We start from the raw sequence: 25,358 nt of genomic DNA on the forward strand, positions 1-25,358 counted from the left end.
TGCAGTCTGTTTTGGTGCACGTGGAGCTTGTACCTAAGCTTTGGGAAACTCCTAAAACTGTAACCATGGTGAGGTGAATTGTTTCATGTCCTGGTGAGTACTCAAGTCTTAAACATTGAGAAAAAGATACTATTAAAGCAAATTAAAAGAAATATAAAAGGAAAAAGTTAGTGAAGGTTCTTACTACCAAATTGAACAGTTTTTATTTTGCCAAGCTCCCTTCTCGTCTTTACTCAAGTAAGATACATATTTTCACAATCACGTATAAACAACCTTTGAATTCTACTTTATTCACTTGCCATATTTTCTTTTTTTCTGTACTGCTACAAAATCTTCACATTTATCCTTTTTTGATAGATTGTTAATATTCTATCAAATTGTATTTAACCCATTTCCTGTTGAAAATGCAGTTTCCAATTTTTCACTATTATAAGTAATCAGTGAATATCTTTATACAGAGCCTTTTCTTTGAGTTTCCTTTTTTAGTCTCCTCAAGATAAGGGAAGAGAAATTCCTTTATCAAAGGGTGAGACTAGTTTTATGGCTATTGATATTTATTGCCAATTTTATTTCTGAAATGAATGTATGAATTTACAGTGCCGTCAGCTTTTTTTTTTTTAATTTTTATTTATTTATCTTTTGAGGAAGATTAGCCCTGAGCTAACATCTGCTGTCAATCCTCCTCTTTTCACTGAGGAAGACTGGCCCCGAGCTAACATCTGTGCCCATCTTCTTTCACTTTATATGTGGGACGCCTGCCGCAGCATGGCTTGCCAAGTGGTGCCATGTCCACACTCTGGATCTGAAACCGATGAACTCTGGGCCGCCAAAGCGGAATGTGCGCACTTAACCGCTGCAGCACCGGTCTGGCCCCAGTGCCGTCAGCTTTGAATGAATATTTTATTTTCTTGTCTCATGTGCTTTGGATTTTTTTTGCTTTCAAAATTATTTCAGGGCCAGCCTGGTGGCGTAGCAGTTAAGTGCGCACGTTCCACTTCTCAGCGGCCTGGGGTCCGCTGGTTCGGATCCTGGGTGCAGACATGGCACCTCTTGGCAAAAGCCATGCTGTGGTAGGTGTCCCATGTGTAAAGTAGAGGAAGATGGGCATGAATGTTAGCTCAGGGCCAGTCTTCTTCAGCAAAAAGAGGAGGATTGGCAGTAGTTAGCTCAGGGCTAATCTTCCTAAAAAAAAAAAAAATTTCAAGTTTACTTGATATAATGTTGATGGCATCAAATTATTTTGATTTTTATCTGTTTGATTGCTAACAAGATTATACTACTGAAGATTATATTACTGTTATTATAAAGATCTTTTCCATATTTCTGCTTGGGTGAATAGTCTGTTTCCTTTTCTATTTATTTATAAGTGGTCTTAGTGATGTTGTCATTACTAAGAATGGCTACTCTCAATTGAACTTTTACTGTGTCAAGTACCTCAGAAATATTACCTAATTTAAGAGTCACAAATATTCTGTGAAGGTGTTTATATTCCTCATTTTACAGTGAAGAAAACTGAGGCTCAGAGAGGTTAAATAGTTTTCTCAAGATGACATAGGCAGAAAATGAAATGACAGGGTTGCGATTTGAACTCTAGTTGGCTTTATTCCTAAGTCCTTTGTATCACAGTATATATTTTATGTACATTAACCTTTTGTCATATTTGTTGCTTATTTTCCCCATCCTACTGCTATTTTAATTTTAGTTTTTCTTCTGGCATAAAAGCTAATCATTTTATAGTCAAATTTGTGGCTCTTTTGTAATACCTTGTGTAGTCTATTCTAGCTAGTTTTTCTTAAATTTTTTCAATATTTTAGTACAAGTTGTGCGTGGTTTTTTTTCATAGTGTTATCAAATTCGGTATTGATTTATTAGATATTACTTTTTGTTTTTGATGGTTATTTTGTCACAGGTTAAAAATCTAATCTAGATAATGCCTTTAGATTATTTTGAATCATTGAGACTCTTTCTCCTTTCCTCTCTTATCTCCTTTATTGATTTGCCCTTTAGGCGGAAGCTTCTAAAAAGTACTGAGGAGCAAGAGTTGGAGAAGAGAATGAAAATGCAGCAGGAGGTGATGGAGATGCGGAAAAAGAACGAAGAATTCAAGAAACTTGCTCTTGCAGGAGCAGGTCAGCTTGGCTCTGGTTGAGTCTGATTTATATGGGGTGCTTCTGGTAACCTTGGTGTATGGATTTTTGAAGTCTCTAAAGCAAAAAACGGCTGTCTTGTCTGGTAGTCTGCATAAAAAGATGTGTTTCTTTAGAAGGCTGGACATGGGTACCATTTATATCCCAATTATCATTCCCTAGAATGTTTTACATACATTAGCCCTTTCTTACAGCATGCTGTTTCTCTCCGTCTCTATCTATAGAAGTCACATCCATCTTTTGAGGCCTTTTTCCATGAGGACTTCCTCATTTCTTCAAGTAGAATTAATTCCTTCTTTCTTTTTCCTCCCAATTCTTTTTGTTTGTATTAGAAAAAGAAGGGACTAGGATTGAGACAGAAGTAAAGCAATTGAGCAGGCCAGTTTTTTGTTGTTGTTTTCCCATTTTATCCTAAGCAGAGGAACAGAAAGCTGAGCAAGTCCAGTTGTAGCTGGAGGAAAAGTGTGACTGAGGGAGCAGAAGGGGTCAGAGTTCTGCTTTGCTCTGGCCTAGAGTTAATGGTGGAGTCAAAGCTCTAAAGTCCTGCTTACTGGAGTGAAGAAGCACTTCCGGTGTTTGCAGGGTGTCCCTCTTAGAGATGCTTAGTTAAGTGTGCTTTTAGAGTCAATTGATGCCTTTTCCTATCAAAAGTATTCCAATTACTCTGTGTCTCCAGAGCTGTGACCACATTTGGGAAACGGGCTTCTTCTCCCCCTGCTGCCTCTTTATGGTTTGTGTCTGACTGAAGGGCCGCAAACCCAGTAGTACTCAATGAATAAAGCACACGTATTCGTGTCCCTGAGGACTGTTTCAAGTTTTGCGTTATATGTAAAGAGTGAACAAAGTTAGATCCATGGTAATAGAAATACCAAAAGGACTGAATAAAAGAGGATTTACTGATTTCTCTGTTCTTAGTGTCACGTGTGTGTTTTACTCTGCTCCTCACTCAGGGCAACCTGTGAAGAAATCAGTGAGCCAGGTAACCAAATCGGTTGACTTCCACTTCCGCACAGATGAGCGAATCAAACAACATCCTAAGAACCAGGAGGAGTATAAGGAAGTGAACTTTACATCTGAACTGCGAAAGCATCCTCCATCTCCTGTAAGTTGATGGACTAAATGAATATTCTTGTCACTAATTCAGTGAGGATTTCAGGTGGAGTATTTGTGGTCACTACTTACAGTAATACAATCAAGAGAAGCATATGTTTTTGAGTTAAGATAGATCTAAATCCTCTGTTAGCTTTGTGACCTTGGACAAATCACTCTATCTCTCTGAGAAGCATCTTACCAACTTGCTGTGAAAACGGAATTGAGAATGTACATAAAACGCATAGAATTATGTGTGGCAAATTGTAGGTATAGGCTCGTTACAGCTTGTGCTGTTACAAAATTCTTGAAAAACATCTGTGTCTGCAAAGTGGTGTACAAAATATAACAGAGTTTATGGGAAAAATGAGGTTGGGGCGGACCGCTTAAATCCTGTGCAGTTGTGTTACCAGAGCACTAACAAGGACAGTGACAGTCCTAAATAAAAATCCAGTACTGAGAATTCTCCGTGTGTTTGCAGTCAGCAGCGTTGTTTGTTGAAGTCAGTCCTTTGCAGTCTTAAACCGTGGGGTTGTGTTTCTTCCCTTGTGACATAGGTCCTTGAAGAGTTTGTTTCCAATCAGAGACCCGTTTTGTAAAAACTAACGATCCAAAGAATAGGCTTCTTCATCAGTCAGTTTTAGGGAGGGTGTGTGGAGAGATCTGACAGCTACCTTACCTGCTCCAGACCTGGAAGCCCAGTCAGTTTTTTTTAAAGGGATTTGGGGTGGGATACCTTTGCAGCTTTTTTCCCTTCTAATTCTAAGAATACTTCCTCTTTTTTTTTTTTTTTTTTTTAGATTTTATTTTTCCTTTTTTTCCCAAAGCACCCCGGTACATAGTTGTGTATTTTTAGTTATGGATTCTTCTAGTTGTGGCATGTGGGATGCCGCCTCAACATGGCTTGATGAACGGTGCCATGTCCGCGCCCAGGATCCGAACTGGTGAAGCCCTGGGCTGCCGAAGTGGAGTGCGTGAATTTAACCACTCGACCGGTGGGCCAGCCCCAGAATACTTGCTCTTGATTCTTCAAAACATTAACTTGCTTGGGAAAAATCACCTTATGTACTATTGCAGAACAGATAATTTGTTAAGTGCTAGATTCTTTCCCCCCCTTTTTAAAAGATGGGAATAGACTAGTTATAACTCTTGCTCAAGAACTGGCAAACTTAAGAATAATAATCTTGGCTTTATGTGGACCCTTTTTTTTTTATCCTCTGTGCTGAATATGTGGCTTGTGGTAGCTCTGAGCTCTAATGTAACACTTCATTTGGGAAAAACTCTTTCTTTACAGGCCCGAGTGATTAGGGGATGCACCATTATCAAGCCTTTCAACCTGTCCCAAGGAAAGAAAAGAACATTTGATGAAACAGCTTCTACGTATGTGCCCCTTGCACAGCAGGTCGAAGCCTTCCATAAACGAACCCCTAACAGATACCATTTGAGGAGCAAGAAGGATGAAATAGGCAAGTTTCTTACCAATATCATAGCCCGCTGGAGCCTCCCCTAGAATTCCCTTTGCTTACATCTTAGGCACAAATTTGCCTTTACTTGAAATCCTACTTTTGAACTAAAGTATGGCATATGCCTATGTGCAGACAACAATGTATAGTTGAGCATTTCTCAAACCACTCAGCTATCTGTCCACTTTTACCCATGAACCACCTTGATCCTCCTGGTCAATAATTGGCCATGGGGAATTAAGGTAACCTGAGATGTCATTACACATCAAGGCTATCTTTGCCATGTGTCAGAGTGTGAAATGCATTTACTCACCTACAGAAAATGAAGGCATTCCGTTCCTTCAAGGTTGTGTGCTTTTTGTTCAGCGACTCAACACATTTTTTAACCACTAAACACCAGGCACTGTGTTGGGTGTAGGGGATATAGAAGTGAACAAAATGGATTTAGTGCTACTCAACATCAAGTTCTTATTCAGTGAGAGAGGTGAACAAATAGATCATTACAGATTGTGGTAAGTGCTATGAATGTGGAGGGAGCTGTAAGAGTCAAGGGAGGTGGGAGATAGGTAGAGCGTGTCCATATGCTGAGAAGTCCCTGACAGAAAGGAGTGGAAGATACAGGAGAGAAAGGGGATAACCAATGATTAAGTCCCTGTGCAGGCAGCCAGGGGAGGGATAGTTAGCACAGGAGGAGTGGTGGTTCTTTGAAAGGAGGGTGGAAGAGTGAGAGGAATGGGTGCAAATGTAGTGGGTTGTAGATTTGGTGGCGAACAGATAAGAGGATTCTAATCTAATAGCTTCTACCTTTATAAAAGTAATCACAAGAAGGAAGGTAAAGAAATTTGAGAAATGGAAGAGGTGTAAAATAGTTGTCAGGAGCATAAGGCTGGCATTCTGGATAAAGCAGAATCTGGTTGTTTTGAAGGTCTCAATTTTTTCTGTCCTTGCATAGGCATTGTTCCGTGCTATGGTAGGTAGCCAGACAAGTTCCTTTAAGTACAGCATTTCTTAGCATTGTTATTATGTTCCAGTAGCCATTTGTCAAATTTTATATTATGAAAATAATGAAATGGTTTTTTTATCCTAATGGAAATTTAAATATTAAACATGACTTTTCAAATAATATATGATTCTTAGAGTCTGATATGCCCTGCTCCTAGAATCCTGGTCCTGGCAAACAGAAAGGAGAATTATTTTCTGCAATTTTTATTTAAAACTGTACAATTCTAGCTAAATAATGGTTATATGTATACTTGAAGCCTGGCTTATTTATAAAATAAATAGATTTGGTTTCTATCTTCTTTTTTTTTTAAAGATTTTATTTTTCCTTTTTCTCCCCAAAGCACCCCAATACATAGTTGTGTGCTTTTAGTTGTGGGTCCTTCTAGTTGTGGCATGTGGGACGCCACCTCAACGTGGCTTGATGAGCTATGTCATGCCTGCACCCAGGATCCGAACTGGGGAAACCATGGGCTGCCACAGTGGAGCGTGTGAACTTAACTACTTGGCCGTGGGGCTGGCCCCATGGTTTCTATCTTCTCATCTTTTTTCTTTTTTTAATTTTTTTTTTTTTAAATTCATAAATTCCTTTTGTTTTGTTTTGTTTTTTTCGGAAGATTAGCCCTGTGCTAACTGCTGCCAATCCTCCTCTTTTTTGCTGAGGAAGACTGGCCCTGAGCTAACATCCATGCCCATCTTCCTCTGCTTTATGTGTGGGATGCCTACCACAGCATGGTGTGCCAAGCGGTGCCATGTCTGCACCAGGATCTGAACCGGTGAACCTGGGCTGCCAAAGTGGAATGTGCACACTTAACTGCTGTGCCACTGACCTGGCCCCTTATCTTCTTATCTTATGTGATAAGATCTAAAATAGAGGACTCATCCTATATAATTGTGAAAATTGATAAGATTGCCCCTGGCCGGGTAAATCAATATTCTCTATGAGCAGTAGTATAGCCTTAATATTGATGGTTTGACATAGTTTTTTTACTTTCTCCATTTGACTTTCTATGAGAGATGGTCTTGATACTTTGATGTAGATGCTTTTAGAGAGTTCATAAAATTGGGAGTTTTTACTTATTTTAAATAAGAAAGGCCTTATTTTAAAGCTAGAATAAGCAACAATCTTATTTATCAATAACAAGCAAAATAGTTGGCATTGTCAATAGAAGGGAAGTATAGCCCTTTGCAGTGATAAGGAATCCATCAGACATGAACAGATTTTAAGTTCAGAAGATGATAGCAGACTACCCAAAGTCTCCGCATACCCCTCAGTAAAGAGTGATAGAGAAGAAGGGACAGAATGTTTGTGAGGTTGACAGATGAGAGCTGAGCTGAGCAGAAGGCCAGTCACTGTGCGATTTGGCATCTCTGGGCTGCCGAGCTGAGTTAGCACCTATAGGGAAATGGGGTCTTGGGGAGCTAGGTAAATGTCTGTGATCTCGGTTTACAGCTCTGTTACCCTCCAAATCTACTGTGGCCAAGATATCCAGAGACCCACAGACTCCCGTGCTGCAAACCAAGCAGCGCGCAAGGCCTGTGACCTGCAAAAGCGCAGCGGATCTGGAAGCCGAGGAGCTAGAGAAACTGCAACAGTAAGTCCCATCGGCAGCATTGGAGGGAGAGTTCTAAGAATCTGCCTGCTTTCTTTTCATTTCTGTAAGGGGGACAGTTGCTCTTTTTCTTGCCATGGGAATTTATGGCATTTGAGTTAGAGGCTCTGCAGGCTATGCCCCTGCCTCTATGATTAAAGGATTGAAAGTGGGAAAATGGAGATGTCCTGGAGTGTAAACTGGTAAAAAACTAAGGCAGAGGTTTGAGTGGGAGAACTTCCTTAGGATTCCAATTAATGGTTATCCTCTGAGATTAGTTTAGGTAGACCCCACCCCTTCCGGCTACCCAAGGGATCATTACCGCTGTTATCAGTGGAGGAAACTGGACTTAATGTGGTTGGTACTGAAGTTTGTCTCCTATATCCTTCTTCCATTCCTTTTTGTACTTCTTTTGAGAAGGTGGAGCTTCCTCTAGGAAGAGAAACCCCAATCTTTAAAGTATTGGGAATGTTAGGACTGTCTCATTTATTCTTTGCTCTAGAGGTAGAAATAATGGCTATGGAGAGAACTGAAATTTTGCTGTGCAAGATGGGTAATCTTAATGATTATTATTTTTCTGTTTTTGGCTTACTTTGTGTTTCTGTCGTTTTCATTTTATTAAAAAAATTTTTTTTGTGGTTGTCATTTAAACTCTCACCTTACCAGATACAAATTCAAAGCACGGGAACTTGATCCCAGAATTCTTGAAGGTGGGCCCATCTTGCCCAAGAAACCACCTGTCAAGCCACCTACTCAGGCTATTGGCTTTGATTTGGAAATTGAGAAGAGAATCCAAGAGCGAGAGTCAAAGAAGAAATCAGAGGATGAACACTTTGAATTTCATTCCAGACCTTGCCCTACTAAGATCTTGGAAGACGTTGTGGTAAGAATGGTTGAGGCTCTGCATGCTGGCAGAAGTGCCCTGCTCATGACCAAATATCCACTCATTCACAAATGTTCGAGTAGGTGCTATGATCAGGGCATCAGGTTAGGAGCTGTGGGTGATAAAAAGACATATCAGAAGTGGATTTTGCTCTGAGGAAACTTAAAGTCTCAGCAAGGGAGACAACATGTTTAAATAACATAAAATGAGACAGAAGTGTTCTAACAGAGATGACAGTTCAAAGTACTATAAGCATTCAAAGGAGATAATGATTTCTTCCCCATAGAAGGTTCAGGGAACGCTTTGTGGAGGAGGAAGCATTTGACCTGAGCCTTGACAAGGTGTAGTAGTCATCGTTGTCATCCTTCTGTTGTTGTCAGTGTCATAATAGCTGACACTTTCACTTTGTGCCAGGTGCTGCTCTAAGCCCTTTTCCTGTATAAACCCATTCATTTTGACCACAACTCCTTCGGGTGGTTTGCTCTAATTATCACCAGTTTTGGATGAGGCAATTGAGGGACAGAGAGGTTAAGTAGCATTCGCAGGGCACTCAGCTAGTAAAGAGGGGAGCAAGGATAAGAATTCAGGCACTTTGGCTCCAGAGTCCATGATGATCTTAACACTTCATTGTATTGCTTTTCTGCTACATGGTAGGATTTGGACTTGTAGAAATGCAAATGAAACGGACCGGTAGAGCATGCCAGGCAGTGGGAATAAGACAAAGCCTGAGTGTGGGGTAGCTATGGGAGCTGTGAGTGACTCAGTTAAATTGGAAAAAAGAAGTGTGTTAAGAGGAGCAACTGGAAACTAGACTAGAGAAGTGGGTTGTAGTTTGATGGTGGGCTCACAGTCATGATTTTAGAGAAAATATACAATCAGGAAGAGATGCCACGGTCAAAGATAAGTAATGGAGTTCAGCACCTGCATAAGTGCAAAGATAGGTTTTGGATGTATTTCTGTGCTGATGGGAAAACACCCTATCCCCCTAATTTGGATTGATTTATGTGCAGATACTAGAAGAAGTCTGTTTTTCTGTCCTCTTTCTTTTTGCTCGCCCTTTAGAGTCACCATGGTTTTAAGTGAAACTGTGTACCAATATATTACCTTCAACTGGGGACTTAGTTTTGTATATTCTGTTTTCTTAGCACTAAGTCAGAAGCAATCTGAAGTTATATTTTCCAGGCTTTAAAAAAGCATGATAATGCTTAGAAATGATTCTTCCTCTCTTCTTTCAATTGAGGGCTTTCTCCATGTGAGGCCTCTTTTCTATTCACAATGCTTTTCTCTTTTTTTTGTTGCTCTGATGCACATGTACTATAGGCCAAACTCTGTAACATAAACTTTCAAGAAACCTCTTCCCACCCAAGTGATTAGTCTCCAAGAGCTGTGCCACCTTTGTCCTTACCTGCTGAGGAAGCAGTATTCTGAATTCGAGGGAAATGTGGGTCATAGGCAAATTCAGAATCCTAGAGCCAGAAGGGCTCTATGTTTCCATTTTACTCACTAGGAAACAGAAGCCCAAAGAAAAGAAATGACTTCCTGAAGGCTTCTGTAGCATTCATTTGGCACCAAGCTTTTATTTGTTTATTTATATTAAAGATTGGCACCTGAGCTAACATCTGCTGCCAATCTTTTTTTTTTTCTTTCTTCCCCTCCAAGCCCCCAGTACATAGTTGTAGGTCCACACCTTGCTTTTAAATCTTTTTCTCCAAGCTCCTGGCTTTTCCTCCTGCTATAAGTTTTTGTTTTTTATTTCATTCACATACCACCTTCTTGATTTTTACTATATCCTTGTATCTCATATACCAATATTGACTTTATATAGTCTTAAAATCGACTAATTTTTAAAGTAATTTTAAAGGGAACATTTAAGTCACTATATAAATGGAAAGCTGGTACTTTTTGCCATAAATAACAACAATAATAGCTAATACTTATATAAAGCTTATTGTATGCCAAGTTTTATTCTAAGCTCTTTATATAATAACTTAATTCTCATAATAATCTTATAAGGTAGACACTATAAGTACTATTATCAATCTGTTTTACAATTAGGAAACATACAGGTTAAGTAACTTGCCCAGGATCACAAACTAGCCAGTGATAGAACTGGAATATGAATCTGTGTAGTAGGGTTCCAGGGTCCATGCTCTTGTTTTAAAATAGAAGGTTCTGGGGCCAGCCCGGTGGTGCAGTGGTTAAGTTTGTGTCTTCTGTTTCGGTGGCCCAGGGTTTGCTGGTTCAGATTCCAGATGTGGAACTACGCACCGCTTGTCAAGCCATGCTGTGGCAGGCGTCCTACATATAAAGTAGAGGAAGATGGGCACAGATGTTAGCTCAGGACCAGTCTTCCTGAACAAAAAGAGGAGGAATGGCGGCAGGTGTTAGCTCAGGGCCAATCTTCTTCAAAAAAATTAATAATACTTAATAAATAAAATAGAAGTTTCTTAGGAAAATATGTGATTATTAAGTAAAAATATCCCACTGAACATCCTCTTCCATATCACCAGTCATGCCTGAACTCCATTTTTAGAAACATTGATTTGGGAAATTGGTTTGGCAGTTTGTTGCACTTTGGAAATGCTCTGGTGAAGTAGGAAGTGGGGAAGGGTGACTTGAGTTCATTAGAGTTAGTTAAGTGAGGTCTTAGAGTAGCATTGTACCAGGTTATGCCTTGTTGAGAATTCTGGATAAACAGATCAGCAAAGCACTAGGTAAGTAAGTAAGATGCGACTGAATTGATGTGGTATGCTGGAGGGAAGTGTTTGCCAAATTCAACTGGTTCGCAGAATCCTCTGGAGATCTTATTACATAAACAGATTCCTGGGTCCCACCCCTGGAGTTTTGATTTGTTAGGTGCGGCGTAAATTAGAGCACCCGTGAAGAACTTAGTGTCTGACACACAGTAAGCAGTCATGTTGTTAATAGTAATAACTGTCATTTTATTGCATGCTTACATTGTACTGATTGTTTTATGTAGATTATCTTATTATTTCTCATAACAACTCTTAAGAGGTAGCTTCTATTTTTATCCTGCTTTTTCAGATGAGGAAAGAGGCACTAAGAGGTATCCACTATGCAGAACCAGAATTGGAACATCTCCTTAAACACTATATTATTCTACCCCACAATGCTAACTGATATCATTGTTTATTTTGGCAAACGCACTTTTTTGAGTTTGACGCTGGCTGTTTGCAGCTCTCCCTACTAAAATTTCGAATGATTTTCACTTCAGCTCTTGGTTTCTAGAGAAGCAGAGCATAGAAGGAGACATTAGATCTGTTCTTGTCCACCCTCTTCACTCTTCAGAAAGGAAGCTTTGAAAGGGGAATGCGGTTTGCCCACGGAAACCTTTTTAAAAGTTGATGGCACAGCTGAGCCTATGTCTCTTGACTTCTAGTCTTGGATTCTTACAGCAGAACAGAAAAGCCTGCCTCCCAGAGCCCAAATGCAGCCTGTCTGTCTGCCACTGTTGTCCCCCACCTGTGTCCCCCTGGTGCTGAAGCTCCCTTTCCATGTGTCCTTATGGTATTTCTTGTGCTCTCCCACTGTGGTTGGTAGGTGGCAAGGAGCCAACAGGGCTGATGAGAGATGGGCTTGGGCAGCAGTGGGCCATGAGGCAGAGATGAAAAAGGGCTCTGGGGGTAGAGGGGGAGTGATGAAAGCCTTGAGCTCAAGGGTGTGAAATGTGAACTTGGTGCCGACATCTAGTGGGGAGCTGGGGCACCACAGAGGTGGATGTGCTGTCAGTGAGGCCAGTGAGTAATTTTAGCAGCGATATTTTAGGGATGACTTGGGTAGACCAACAGGCTTTTTTTTTTTTTCATACTCCCTGAGATAATATTGCTTCACAGTAATTTACTAACTGCTCTAGGACAGGCCCGAGAACCTTTGCCCGGGGCACTTGGGGGCATATCCTGCCTTAGGGAGAACTGCTCACCCCAACACCCCCATCTCCCCTCCTGGGGTGCTTTTCCTAAATGTGTCCTCTGTCTATCCACATTGCCCTCTTCTAACCACACATCACCTCTTTAGAGACACCTTCCCCGAGCTTCCCATCGGAGCTTCCCCCCATTATCCTTTAGCTCCACATTCTGCTAGGTTTCTTCAGAGCACTTGTGAAAATCAGGAAATACTTCATTTGTTACTTTTTCATCATCTCTTTTCTCCGCTAGAATGTGAGCTCCCTGAGAGCAGGGACTACGTATGTCTGCTTTGTTCACTTCTGTATCCCCAGCTCCTGGCATCACAGCATAGGCGGCCAACATTGGATAACTGAGTGAGTGGCGAAACAAGCTGAAATGCACCAGCCTGGTTAGACATGGGGTATTCAAAGATGGAATAAGACACAATCATCGTCCTCAAAGCTTTCACAATCTGCTAGTGCAGATTGACATGTAAACAAATAATGATGGTAATATTAATCAATGTATTTGGTGAACAAATACTGCTACTTGTAGATGCTGTGGAGAATGCAAAGAAACGCAAATGACGATATTCCCTGCCCTCAAGGAGCCTATAACTAAACAAACTTAAAATAGCAAAACAAGCAGCCTTCTCTGTTTTCTAGAAACTCAAATTCCTTTTCTTTATTTCTGATTGGGCCCTCAGTTGGCTTTGATTGCAGTGGAGGTGGGAGTGTCGGTGGATAGTTGCTGCAAAGTTGATTTTCATAAATCACCTTTCCCTCTCCCCCAACTAATTAAGAGGATTGATTGTGCATAAATATCTCTTTCATGGCTAACTTATTAGAGATTTCCATTGCTCCTCTTGTAAAACGCACATCTCTGCTGGGTGGATACAGAGAAGACAGGGGAAAAATAGGAAAAGAGAGATTATTTTAGAACTAAATGAGTGCTCAGATATTTATTTTCATTATTTTATGAAAAGACAAAAACAAAAACCGAAGGCCTAGAAAACTATCTACTGTGCCCAAGTTAAACAGATTAGAATCAGAGCTGGACTAGAGCAGACCTCTGATTCCCTGCTCAGTGTTCTTCCTGCTCCCACCTGTCCAGGATGTTGTAGAACAACAGATTTTTGTTGTTTGTGGTAAGCATTATTTGAAAACCCGTTTCATGGACTTTTGTCACTCTGATTACAAGTTCTGCTCTATTGGATTTCACTATGCTAGTGACCTTGGCTTTCTTTAGAAAACATACAAGAACTTTCACAGCAGAATGAGCATCCCTTTACAGTGGTCACCTTGCGAGGGTATAAATTCTTTCCAATGATTGATATTGTACAAAGCATTTTGGAAAAGCCACTTGTCTTGGGTACTTGAGCACAGTCATTTGGGTCTCTTCAACGATGGTAAATCTTCATATTTTAAAGATTTGTTTGCTTTTAGGAGTTTGTCTAAAGTCATTTGGAACTGAAACTTCTGAGCAGTCCAGTATAATAGATCTGGAAACAATTTCATTTAATTAAAAGTAAAGATTGGGGGCTGGCCCCGTGGCCGAGTGGTTAAGTTCACGCGCTCCGCTGCAGGCGGCCCAGTGTTTCGGTGGTTCGAATCCTGGGCGCGGACATGGCACTGCTCATCAAACCACGCTGAGGCAGCATCCCACATGCAACAACTAGAAGGACCCACAATGAAGAATACACAACTATGTACCGGGGGGCTTTGGGGAGAAAAAGGAAAAAAATAAAATCTTTAAAAGTAAAGATTGAGCAACTACCTTATATGGCCTAAAAACTGACTTTGAAAGCCATGCCAGAAAGACATTCCAAACATGTTTTGAAGAGTTGCAACATTGTTGGGATTAAGAAGTCTCCCATGGTATAAATTAGAGTCCAAGAGACTTAGAGTCCAAGGTATAAATTCTGTTATTCATTCTTACTGTATTCATTCAGCAAACATTTACTGAATGCATTATACTTGCCAAGGTCTGGTTAGGTGCTAGGGATTGATGGAATAACAGTCCTCACTTTCAAAGCACTCATGCTAGCAGGAGGAGATGGCCGTCTAAGTAAACAAGTGCACTGAAATTTTGTATGTACTAGGATAAAACTATATACAGGAGAGAGAGGGCTCATTTCCGTAGGTTCTAGGAGTGGAGAGATCTATTGAAAGGCTTTATAAACGAGGGACGCTGGGCACCGGCCCCATGGCCAAGTGGTTAAACTTCTGCGCACTCTGCTTCAGCAGCCTGGGTTCACAGATTTGGATCCTGGGTGTGGACCTACTTCACTTGTCAGCCATGCTGTAGAGGCATCCCACATAGGAAGTAGAGGAAGACTGGCACAGATGTTAGCTCAGGGACAGTCTTCCTCAGCAAAAAAAAAAGGAGGATTGGCAATGGATGTTAGCTCAGGGCGAATCTTCCTCACAAAAGATAAATAAAACAAAAGAGGAGATGCTTCAGTGGAGGCTTGAAAAGAAGGGCTAGATGCTTCCAAGCAGCCAGGGCATTTCAGAGGGAAGAGAGCACAAGCAAAGGTACTGAGCTGAGAACCAATGTTACATTTTGACAGCTGCCAGTAGTTCATCGTGGTTGGAGGGTGTTGTGTAAAGAGGAGCAAGGGATAAGGCTGAAGAGTCAGGCAGGGTGCCTGATTATGAAGGGCCTTGTACTTTATGCCAAGGAATTTGTTATACTTTCATAGGTAAACAATAGGAGCCTTTAAAGAATTTTAAGTCAGGAAGTGATGTGATCAGATGTGTTTTAGAAAAAATTCTGACTATATACAGCAGATGGATTGGGGGAATGAGAAGAGAAGCTGAAACACAGTTATAAGGCTAGTGGAATGGCACAGGCAGTTGATGATGTGGCCTATCTCAGGGCAGTGAAGAGTAGAGGGAGCAGAATAGGGAGCTTATGGGGCAGTGTATGCATGTGAGTATAACAAGGAAGGAGTTATTGAGGATGTCTCAAGGTTTTGATTTTTTTTTAATTGATCTGATCAAACACTTCATTCAAAACAACAGCCCAAGAGATACCATTTTGCGGTTCGGATTAATTTCCAGATTTGTGATAGAGTATAAAGTCTATGAGAATCAAAAAATGCTTATGGAACAACTTTCTAAAATGTGTTAGTTTTGAATGATGTGCACGTGATGAAACATGTAATTCAGTCTGCAAGAATTTGAAGTGTTGGCAGTCTTTTGGAATCATGAAGGAAAAAAATCTTTGTAGTAGTTGAATGTATTAGAATTATGGAAGATAGAAAATTAAATTCCTCTCTTAATTCACTCTCAAAGAGATGTGAGAGTTAACAGTTTGGTGTTCTTTGCAGATTTTATTTTCTATGCTTAGGTTAATTATGTAACATTTTAAAAACACACAAAAATAATATTCTGTTTCAACAACTTATCCCTCTCCCCTCAGTATTATGAATACTGTTCTGTGTCAGTAATAAAGATTTGTTTTATTCTTTTTGATGGCTGCATCATATTATATTGTGTGGATGTGCTACAATGTAAGGAAGGATTTAACTGATCCTTTCTTGATAAATAATTTGAGTTTTTTGCAACTTTTTATTCTTTTAAAAAGTGTTTTGAAATATACCTAAAAATTAAACTAAATGAGATCAGATACTAGAGGTGTAATACTGGATGAAAGAATATGACCATTTAAAAATTTAATAGCTAATTCCCAAAGGTTGTACCAATTTATACCCTGTACCCTTACCCAGCTGTTTGTGAGTGCTCACTTCTCTTCACACATGCCAACATTGGTATTAGTCAGTTTTTAAAATATTACTCCCAGTATTATAGGTGAAAAATACTGTGTTTTAATTTATATTTTTAAAATTACCGAGATTGAGCCTTTTGTATGTCTTTGTGACCTGCTTGTTCTTGTTCTTTGCCCGTTTATTTCGCAAAAAGGAAATTAAACTAGCCCTTGGCCAATACCTTTTTTTTGAGGAAGATTAGCCCTGAGCTAACATCCGTGCCCATCTTCTTCTACTTTATATATGGGACGGCTACCACAGTATGGTGTGCCATGCGGTGCCATGTCCGCGCCCCGGATCCGAACCTGCGAACCCCAGGCCGCCAAAGCGGAACGTGTGCACTTAACCGCTGTGCCACTGGGCCGGCCCCTCCCACTTGTCTTTTGAGGGTAAAGTTTTTGACCGTAAGTTATCACTGTAGTGCTGAATATGGAATAGGTTTAGGAGAATGGACAGTATTTATTCTGATCCTCGATACATTTGGAAGTCTTTGTGTATTTTGTTTTTGAGAGATTGGAGTATAGAAAGGAAGAGAACAATAAAATATTGGCATTAGTTTGTTTTCTGTTATGGGAGTGTTTCTCATAAATACCAAAAGAGATTTTGATGAACCTTATTTTCGCTGAACTTACAGCTCAAACTATATCCTTGTCGTTTGCTGCTTGTCTGTCATAATAAGCCACCTTTGGGGTGCTGCTGCATACCACATATGCCTTTGTCTTAGTTGGGTAAACAACAGCACACTGAAATACTAGTCTTTTTTTGATTCCTGGTATATCAACTTCCCTTTAAGAAAGGGATTTAATCATATCACAAGCCTAGTGGAGATTGTTCTGGCATGTCTAATTGAGTTGCTTACTCCTTCCAGGGTGTTCCTGAAAAGAAAGTACGTCCAGTCACTGTCCCCAAGTCACCGGCATTTGCATTGAAGAACAGAATCCGAATGCCCACCAAAGAAGATGAGGTGATTCCTTGGGATAGGGAATTTCTTCTTCCTTCTGCATAATCAATCTAAGAGTTATTCTTTCTTAGGCTTAACGGAATTCAGAGGCAATCACTCTTGTCTGGAGTTGTCTCTAAGAATGAGTATGAACATTTGATCATCTTTTTTGCTCCTCTAAGAGGAGCAAGGGTATGGGTAAGGATAATGTTGATAAGGGTACGAACTTTCTGGCTTTCGGGGGTAACTGGTTGCAACTTATTAGAGGCTTATCCATTTCTATGGCACTGAAAATCGGCCTGTTGTTGTAACATGGATCAAAAGTTGCCAAGCCCTACTCTCTGTTTTGCCTGAGCTATTGTCACCTTCAGTGAGGCACTTTTAAAACTCATACTAAGCTGTTAAATCCACCCTGAACTATCTCCATTAACCCAAAGGTTGTGTGGTGATGGTTGATGAAATTGGAATACAGAAACTGTCATTGATCAGGCTAGTTTCTTGTTACATCTCCCATTTTATCTATAAATATCCAGAGTTAGGGTAATTTTATAGCAGATCTCAAGCATAAGCCTTTTTATAGGTTCACTTGAAACTAAAATACACAGTAATCTTATGCTACCAGCTTGAACCCAAACAACTTACTTGGTCCTATTCTGGGTTTGGCAACCCTTAACTCCCAGTCACATGTTTCAGTGGACTCTGGAGGCTGGGTCAAAGAAGAGGCCAAGGTATATGCTTGGTTAGTAGCTTTCTTCTCTTCTTCATTTTATTCACACCGTTGGACCTCATTTAGTTTTTACAACCTTCCTGTGAAAAACATTAGTTCCTTGAAGGGTAATTGTGTTAGTCCTTTATCAAATGCTTCCACATTGGTCTCACCCCTGTGAGTTGGTAGGTGACTTAGGTATTATCCCTCTTTGATAGAAAAGGAAGCTAAAACACCCAAGAGGTCGAGTGACTTGCCTTAATTAATGACTTCTTTTCATATAATGTCTTCTGACTCCACAGTCTGAGGAGGTGAGACAGAGTGAGGAGTCTTGTTTCTAGACTGCACTTTTTCTCTTAGGAAGAGGAAGAGCCAGTAGTGATAAGAGCGTTACCTGTGCCACATTATGGGGTGCCTTTTAAACCCCAAATGTCAGAGGCAAGAACCGTGGAAATATGCGCTTTCTCTTTTGATTCTCGAGACAAAGAACGTCAGTTACAGAAGGAGAAGAAAATAAAAGAACTGCAGAAAGAGGAGGTAGGTATTTCCATTTCGGCAAGTAGCGGAACACTATTCTTTGATCCCTCAAAGATAATCTTTTATTTTTCACTTTTAACTAGAAAATCACTGACTTCCTTCGATTCCTCTAAGAACCTTATGAAGCAGAAATAGGGCAAGTAATTTTACTAAGCTTTCTGGTACAAGGAAGTGAAGTGACTTGCCCATGATCCTTCTGGCTGCTATTGGCGATATTGGAGGGCAAACCTCGATTTCCTTTTGAGCCCATTACTCTTTCTGCTACACCATGCTGCTTTGAAAACTGGCCTTTCCTAGTTTTCAGATTCATCCAAATATTCTGGAGCAGGTATTGCTTTCTGGTGAGAGAGGCCTTATCTTAAATCTTATATTTTCTCTTAGGTGCCCAAGTTTAAGGCGCTTCCTTTGCCTCATTTTGACACCATTAACCTGCCAGAGAAGAAAGTGAAGAATGCGACTCAGATTGAGCCTTTCTGCTTGGAGACAGAAAAAAGGGGTGCTCTGAAGGCACAAACTTGGAAGCACCAGGTGGGGGATGAGGAGAGCAGCTAAAATGTTAATTGCTTGATTGTTGATTTGTTAGAAAAAAGTAGGGGCCGGCCCCATGACCAAGTGGTTAAGTTCACGCGCTCTGCTTCAGTGGCCCCAGGTTTTGCCAGTTTGGATCCTGGGTGTGGACATGGCACCGCTAATCAGGCCACGTTGAGGCAGCATCCCACATGTCACAACTAAGAAAAATATATACAACTATATACAGGGGGGATTTGGGGAGAAAAAGCAGAAAAAAAAAAACAAGATTGGCAAAGATGTTAGCTCAGGTGCCAATCTTTAAAAAGAAAAAGAAAAAACTAGACTCACTACACTGAAATTCATCTGGGAATGAACATACTGGATTATTTCAGGGGCTGTCACTCTAAAGCAGGGGTGAGTAAACTTTTTATATAAAAGACCAGGTAGTAAATATTTTAGGTTTTGTAGGTTACATATGGTCTCTGTCACGTGTGTTTCAACCCTTTAGAAATGTAAAAACCATTCTTAGCTCACCGGCTGTACAAAAAGAGGTAAGCTGGATTTGGCCTGCAGGCTGAGGTTTGCTGAGTCCTGCTCTAAGTGATCTGATCATCTGGGGAACGTGAGCACTGACAGGCTTTTTTCTGTGTCAGGAGTTACTTTAAGATCTCTTCTGTTTTATCTGTTAGGCTTGTTCATTAACTATTCACGTCTTTCTGTAGTGATAAGAAGCAGTGTAATAAGAATAGATTCTCAATATGGTTTGCTGTTTTCTCAACATTGTGTGCTATTTGCTCTTTATAGATGACAGGTGATTAAAAATAATTAATTTGTTATTGGGATCTAATTCTGCCCTACCTGAGAGAGGGTGGAAAAAATTCCCCTGAAACCCACCCTCAGTGTGTCAATATTTTTGTATTTTTGTCACATCCTAGACTCTGTCTAAAAGGAGCTCTGGGCTAATCTCTGTTTATGGGAAGTCACCCCTCTTGAAGCCCAGGAGATGTGATTTCCTCCATCGATGGATGCAGGTCCTTTGTTGCTGTTGTTCTCTAGGAAAACTTGGGACTGTTGCTTTGGAAATGGAGTATATCTGTCTTTCAGGGACCATGACACAGAATGTCTGTGTTGCGTATTTTCCATAATAATATTTTTAAAAATGTTTTTAGACATATGCAAAAGTAGAGAGAATAGTATAATGAACTTCCATGAGCTTGTCACCTGGTTCTATAATGATCAAAACACGGAAAGTCTTGTTTCGTCTATACTTCTACCTACTTTTCTCTACACTGGATCCTCCTACCTACACAGGGTTACCTTGAAGCAAATCCTAGGGATCATCTCATTTCACCCAAAAATACTTCAGTATGTATCTTTAAAATATAAAGAAAAGATTAAAAAAAAAGCCATAACCACAATAATATTTTCACACTCAAAAAGATGAGCAGTAATCCCTTAATAGTGACAAATAGTCAGCATTCATATACCTCTAAATCTCTGAAAATTTTTTAAATAGTTGAATTCTTCAAATCAGGGTCCAAATAAGCTTCACATATTACATTTGTTTGATAAATCTCTAAGTCCCTTTGAATATAGGCTCCTCTACTTGTGTTTTATTTGTTGAATAAAGTAGATTGTTTGTCCTATAGGTTTTCCATCATCTGGATTTTGGTGATTGCATTCCCATGGTGTTCTTTAATATGTTCCTCTATCTCCTGTACTTCCTATAAATGAGTAGTTAGATCTAGAGGCTTGATTAAATTCTGGTAATTTTGGGGTTGGGAGGGAGAATACTTCATAGGTGATCACATCCAGGAGTATATAATGTGTGCTCGTTTATTTTTGTGATGTTAAGATAGGCCTTAAAAGTATATTAAAGATACTTTCTAGTTCTCGTTGGGTTCAGATGTTGTCAGTCTAACCTACTCAGTGCAAAGTCTATGTGAGGGCTTTTAACTGGGGTTTGGATTAAATCATCTGCTGTCTTTATTGATGAAGCACTTTAGAAACATGAGAACTCAGTCATTGAGGTGGCAGTCGTGGAGAGTCGTGTCGTTGCTTATCTGACAGACTTTTCTTTCTAACAGCTGGAGGAAGAACTGAAACAGCAGAAAGAAGCAGCTTGCTTCAAGGCCGGTCCAAACATTGTCATCTCCCAGGAGCCCTTTGTTCCCAAGAAAGAGAAAAAATCCTTTGCTGGTATTATTATATGTACCCTTGGGGGTGGGGCAGAATTGGCAGACTTCCTATGGGGAATGCCTTGGGACTCACTTGTCAGTATAATGCTGTGTCAATCAGAAGCGTTTGCCTTTAGAGGATCTAGTTTATCTCCCCTGGATCCACTCTTTTGCCTTTGTTGTACCCAGCAGCTATGTTGAGTTGCAGAATGTGTTAGGGCCAGATTCATAGAACAAGAGCCAGGGCAGAGGCAGCTGGCATTTCAGCAACAGTTATAGGCTTTCCCCACCCAAAGAGTAGCAAGTAAGTAGGGGAGGGAGAGCCAGGATTTCTTTCCGGAGTTCGCCCTGAAGCAAGCCTTAGATCCAAAATAGTTGATTCCTTAAGCACTGGACGAAGTGTCAGAAAATTGGGATTCTTCTCCTACATCTGTTTCAAAGTCACTATATAGTTTTCAGCAAGCTATTTCACATATGGGTTTTGCTTTTCTCCTAATTAGATGATTAGATAATTAGGGACCCTTCCTACCCCTAAAATTCTAAGACTTTGTGTGTGGTTTACTTCACCTTTGTCCCAACAGGGCTAGCTTAGAGCTCAGCCTTTCTGTGGCCACACGCGTCTGTGCCACTTGCTGGATCCATGGGGGCTAAGTTTCTGCAAGTCCTCCTTGAGCACCGATATTCTCTCTGTTTCTGTACTCAGAGGGCCTCTCTGGTTCTCTAGTTCAGGAACCTTTTCAGCTGGCCACTGAGAAGAGAGCCAAGGAGCGGCAGGAGCTGGAGAAGAGAATGGCTGAGGTGGAAGCTCAGAAAGCCCAGCAGTTGGAGGAGGCCAGGCAGCAGGAGGAAGAGCAGCAGAAGGAGGAGCTAGCCAGGCTACGGAAAGAACTGGTAACTGAACAGCATGAGCGCTGACTAACCCACTGTTGTCTCTATTTTGTTTTATCTGTACCTTGCCTTACTCCAGAAAGGATCTAAGGTGGCCTACATGACATATCAAAGATGAGTGAAAGCAGGAAATCACACAAACCAAGGGTGGTCACAAAGCTAAGACGTGAACAAAACTGAAGATGCGAACATTGTGATCCACACACATATCTGCTACGTTTGAGCCATAATTTTGGCCCTTTTAAGAAGCCACCCTGTTGCTTACAAAACTTACACTGTTCATGAGATATAAACAAACTAGTTGTTAAAAAAAAATAAATTATCCTTGATATTGAATTCAGACAGAATTTCTTCCAGGAGTTTTCGTAAGGATATCATGTGGTATAACTATGCGCAGTGATGCATTCATAAGACTCTTTTTATTTATTTAACTTATTTTTATTATTTCCTTAAGGCTTAAGAAAGCCAACGTGTTTTACAATTAGACAGGAAAACCTAGGTAGGGAAGAGCATAGGAATTGTGTGGCAACTGTATTTTCATTTTCCTCTTAATACTTGACTCAGATTCCTTGGGTTATGGTGCATATTGGTCCAGGTGACCCTTCATGCTAAGACTAGCATAATGATTTAGATATTAGTTATCCAAAAAGAAAGCTTAATTCACATTAAGGACCCTTCTATTAGGAGGGCAGCAAGCCACTTTAACTGCATTAATGAGGAAGAACACAGTTATAGATGGAACTTCATGTGATTAATAAAAGGATGAATATAGAAATACGTAAGTTGAGGCTTTGTCTGAAAGTGCTAGGCCAGCAGCTGTTAAGCAGGGTGACTATGGCTGCAGGAAAGCTCTAGGGACAAACTATTAAAGGGACTAGCTTTTCGGCAAAATCCAAGCTACCATTTGCTGATTGGATGAAAAAACAATTCAGTCCCCACTCTAGGTATACTCACAAAACCAGCCTTTTTTCTAGCCTCAAGTTCTTTGATTTTTCTTCAGCACTTGGTAGCTGTCTTTTGTCTGTGTCCCCATCATAGAGCTGTTTCTTACAGCGAGTCTCACTGTAGGCTGATGGCCACAGCCTAAAGCACAGCTCAGTCGGTGCTAGTTAGCTCTCTACTAATCCGTCTTGATTCGGGATTTAGACTGCCCAGAGGATGGCCAGGATCACGCCTTCTCCCAGCAACCCTTCCTGGTTATTGTGTTTTTTGTCCATTCTTTTGGTGAATATTAAGACTCAGTAAGCTTAAGATTGTACTCTGGCAAGTTCTTACCGTGTATCTCTTCTCTGCTGCAATTGAGTACAGCCCCATTACACCCTAGGAATAAACAGTCAAACTGGAGATAGGTTTGACCTTCTTCAGTGTAAGCTGAGAGACCCTGCAAGACCTGAATAGAAACCTAGTTGGGCTCCAAAGCTCAGGTGCTTTTTCATGCTAGTGTTGCCTTTTTTCTTCCTCTTTGAATTAGTGAATGGGATCTGTAAAACTACACCAACATTTTCTCAAGAAGAAAAAAACAGTTATAAGTGTAGTTCTCTAACCTCCTTATCAGTGGTAACTTTATTTTCCTTACTCGGCAGGTGCACAAGGCAAATCCAATACGCAAGTACCAGAGTGTGGAGGTCAAGTCAAGTGACCATCCTCTGACTGTGCCCGTATCTCCCAACTTCTCCACTCGATTCCACTGCTAAACTCAGCTGGGAGCTGCAGACACCACCTGGGAACAGGAGCTGCTCTTTCCATCAAACCAGGGACCTTCTTTCTTTGTCACTGGGGCATGGAGAGAACCCATTTGTCCAGACTTTTACCTACCCATGCCCAACAGAGCATACCTGACAAGTGTGGACTCCAATTCTGTTGAGAATTGTTTTCCTACATTATTGAGGTTAATGATGAAACTCAACTCACGTGTGTCTCGATCAGACTCCATGTAGTTATTTCCTTTGAACCAGCAGCTAACCTTTATTATGGGTCTTAACTTTAACTAGCATTTAAAGTCTCTGTATCAGCACAGTGTAATTTCTATTGCCCCTTCCCTGCCTCCCTTTTTTTCTATTTTAATCAGAAAATAAAGATAGTTAAATACAGAGATAGTATTTAAGTGATGGCTTAAATGGGGGACAATCAGTATCTTAGATTCCTTTCTCTGCACACAATGGGGAAGCCTCATTAACTGCATATCAAGGGAGAAGTCTGCGTGACTGGGGACCTCAGTCATCGGCAAACTTTGGGCAGAGCTGCTGGTAAGGTACATTCTTCCCTTCTCAGTGCTGAGAATAATAGGGAATGCCATGCAGCACATGCTCGAAGTCCTCCAGGAACCTGGACTAGAATAAATATGTTTGTCTTCCCCTCCTTGGTTTTGTCATTTGGTGTTTTTAAATCTGTCAAGCCCCTTTGGAGGTCATATCTTAATGGGAAAATGGGTACTTTGAGAAGAGGGTCCAGGAGCGTTTAAAAGCACAGGCTCTGTCTTTAAAGGAAAGTGCCTTGTAAATTTTTTCTGTCTTATTCAGAATAGCGTTCCATATTTTGTTAGCTCGCTCCCAGGAACTCCTCTGGAGGGAATCGTGTGTGTTAGACCTTCACACAGATTATGCCTCTCCCGTAAATGTGCTTTTCCTCCTCTGGTGAACTCTTGCTGAGAAGACTCAGCTCAAATGAAATCTTTTTCGTAAATTCTTCCTTGACCATCTGACCTCCTCAGGTAAGGATGATCACCTCCTTCCCTGTGCCTCCCAAATGTTTCTTTTTTTCTTTTTTTTTTGGTGGCTTAAGATAATAGAAATTTATTCTTTCACTGTTCTGGAGGCCACCAAATGTTTCTTATGTATATCTCTAGTAGAACAATCATACTGCTGAGTTACTTGTACTTGTTCACAAACTATAGAGATGCAGGTATCTAAAATTATTTTAGTCCTTGAACAAAAATTACCGTAGTCATCTCTGTATTTGTCATAGCTGGTACAAATATGCTAGGTCCATGTTAAATAGTGTATTTACTTTTAGACTTAACGTAGTTTATGAATTCTATTCTGTACCAGTCATCTACTCCTGTGCCAGGAACTATAAAAGCATCCATATTCTGCCCAGGCCAGTCCTAGGCACCATACGTGATATTAAACTTGTTTTATATTCCTTTTATTTATTCAGTGAGCATTATGTACAAGCATTTGTAGATTGAGTAATGTGTGACAAAGCAATATATGATTTGCAGATCCCTGGCCCTCCTGAAGGCCTACAAACTGATGCAAAATGTGGGTCCTTTATTCATTTCCTAGAAGTATATGGTACACAGTTCCATAACTACTTATGTAGTTCATTTAACAAATATTTATTTGGTGCCACCTATATATACCTTGGCACTGTTTTAGTCTCTAGGAATACAGCAATGAACCGAAATCGAAGACCTTGGCTTCGTGGAGCTTACGTTTTAGGAGGGGAGACAGACAAGAAGCAAGTAACTGTCCTCTTCTGTCGGGTGATGAATGTTTTTCTGCCTGGCTGCTGTGTGGGGAATAGACTGGCATGGGGAGTGAGCGGGCGTGTGAGATTGGAAACAGGAAGGTGAGGAGGTTTTTGTTGTCCAGGTGAGAGCTGATAGTGGCTTGGGCTAGGCTGGTAGCAGTGGAGGTGTGAGAAATGGTTGGATTCTGAGCGTAATTTGAAGTTGTACAAGACTTGCTAAGAGATTGGACGTGGGGAGTGAGAGAAAGAGGGTAGTTAAGGAGTGCACCCAGGTATCAG

At 40.6% G+C, this 25,358-nt stretch overlaps 1 protein-coding gene and 1 long non-coding RNA gene across 5 annotated transcripts in view; one reads left to right on the forward strand and one right to left on the reverse strand.

Annotated features, from left to right (window-relative positions):
- The window catches only part of TPX2 (TPX2 microtubule nucleation factor), a 54,363-nt gene extending 29,614 nt beyond the window's left edge, over window positions 1–24,749 (forward strand). For 2 of the 4 annotated variants that reach the window (XM_070485721.1, XM_070485722.1), the window contains exons 8-18: window positions 2,008–2,129; window positions 3,098–3,249; window positions 4,531–4,702; window positions 7,152–7,293; window positions 7,957–8,173; window positions 16,719–16,814; window positions 17,857–18,033; window positions 18,415–18,561; window positions 20,631–20,742; window positions 21,445–21,611; window positions 23,192–24,749. In XM_070485721.1, the coding sequence (XP_070341822.1) occupies window positions 2,008–2,129; window positions 3,098–3,249; window positions 4,531–4,702; window positions 7,152–7,293; window positions 7,957–8,173; window positions 16,719–16,814; window positions 17,857–18,033; window positions 18,415–18,561; window positions 20,631–20,742; window positions 21,445–21,611; window positions 23,192–23,302 (1,615 nt within the window). In that variant the 3' untranslated portion in view covers window positions 23,303–24,749. Of the gene's footprint in view, window positions 1–2,007; window positions 2,130–3,097; window positions 3,250–4,530; window positions 4,703–7,151; window positions 7,294–7,956; window positions 8,174–16,718; window positions 16,815–17,856; window positions 18,034–18,414; window positions 18,562–20,630; window positions 20,743–21,423; window positions 21,612–23,191 lie in introns of all 4 variants that reach the window. The other 2 variants (XM_070485719.1, XM_070485720.1) reach the window with 1 other exon arrangement.
- The window catches only part of LOC139040317 (uncharacterized), a 66,682-nt gene that overhangs the window by 29,339 nt on the left and 11,985 nt on the right, over window positions 1–25,358 (reverse strand). The window lies entirely within an intron of this gene.

The sequence above is a fragment of the Equus asinus genome, chromosome 15 (assembly GCF_041296235.1).
Source record: "Equus asinus isolate D_3611 breed Donkey chromosome 15, EquAss-T2T_v2, whole genome shotgun sequence".
Taxonomy (NCBI): domain Eukaryota; kingdom Metazoa; phylum Chordata; class Mammalia; order Perissodactyla; family Equidae; genus Equus; species Equus asinus.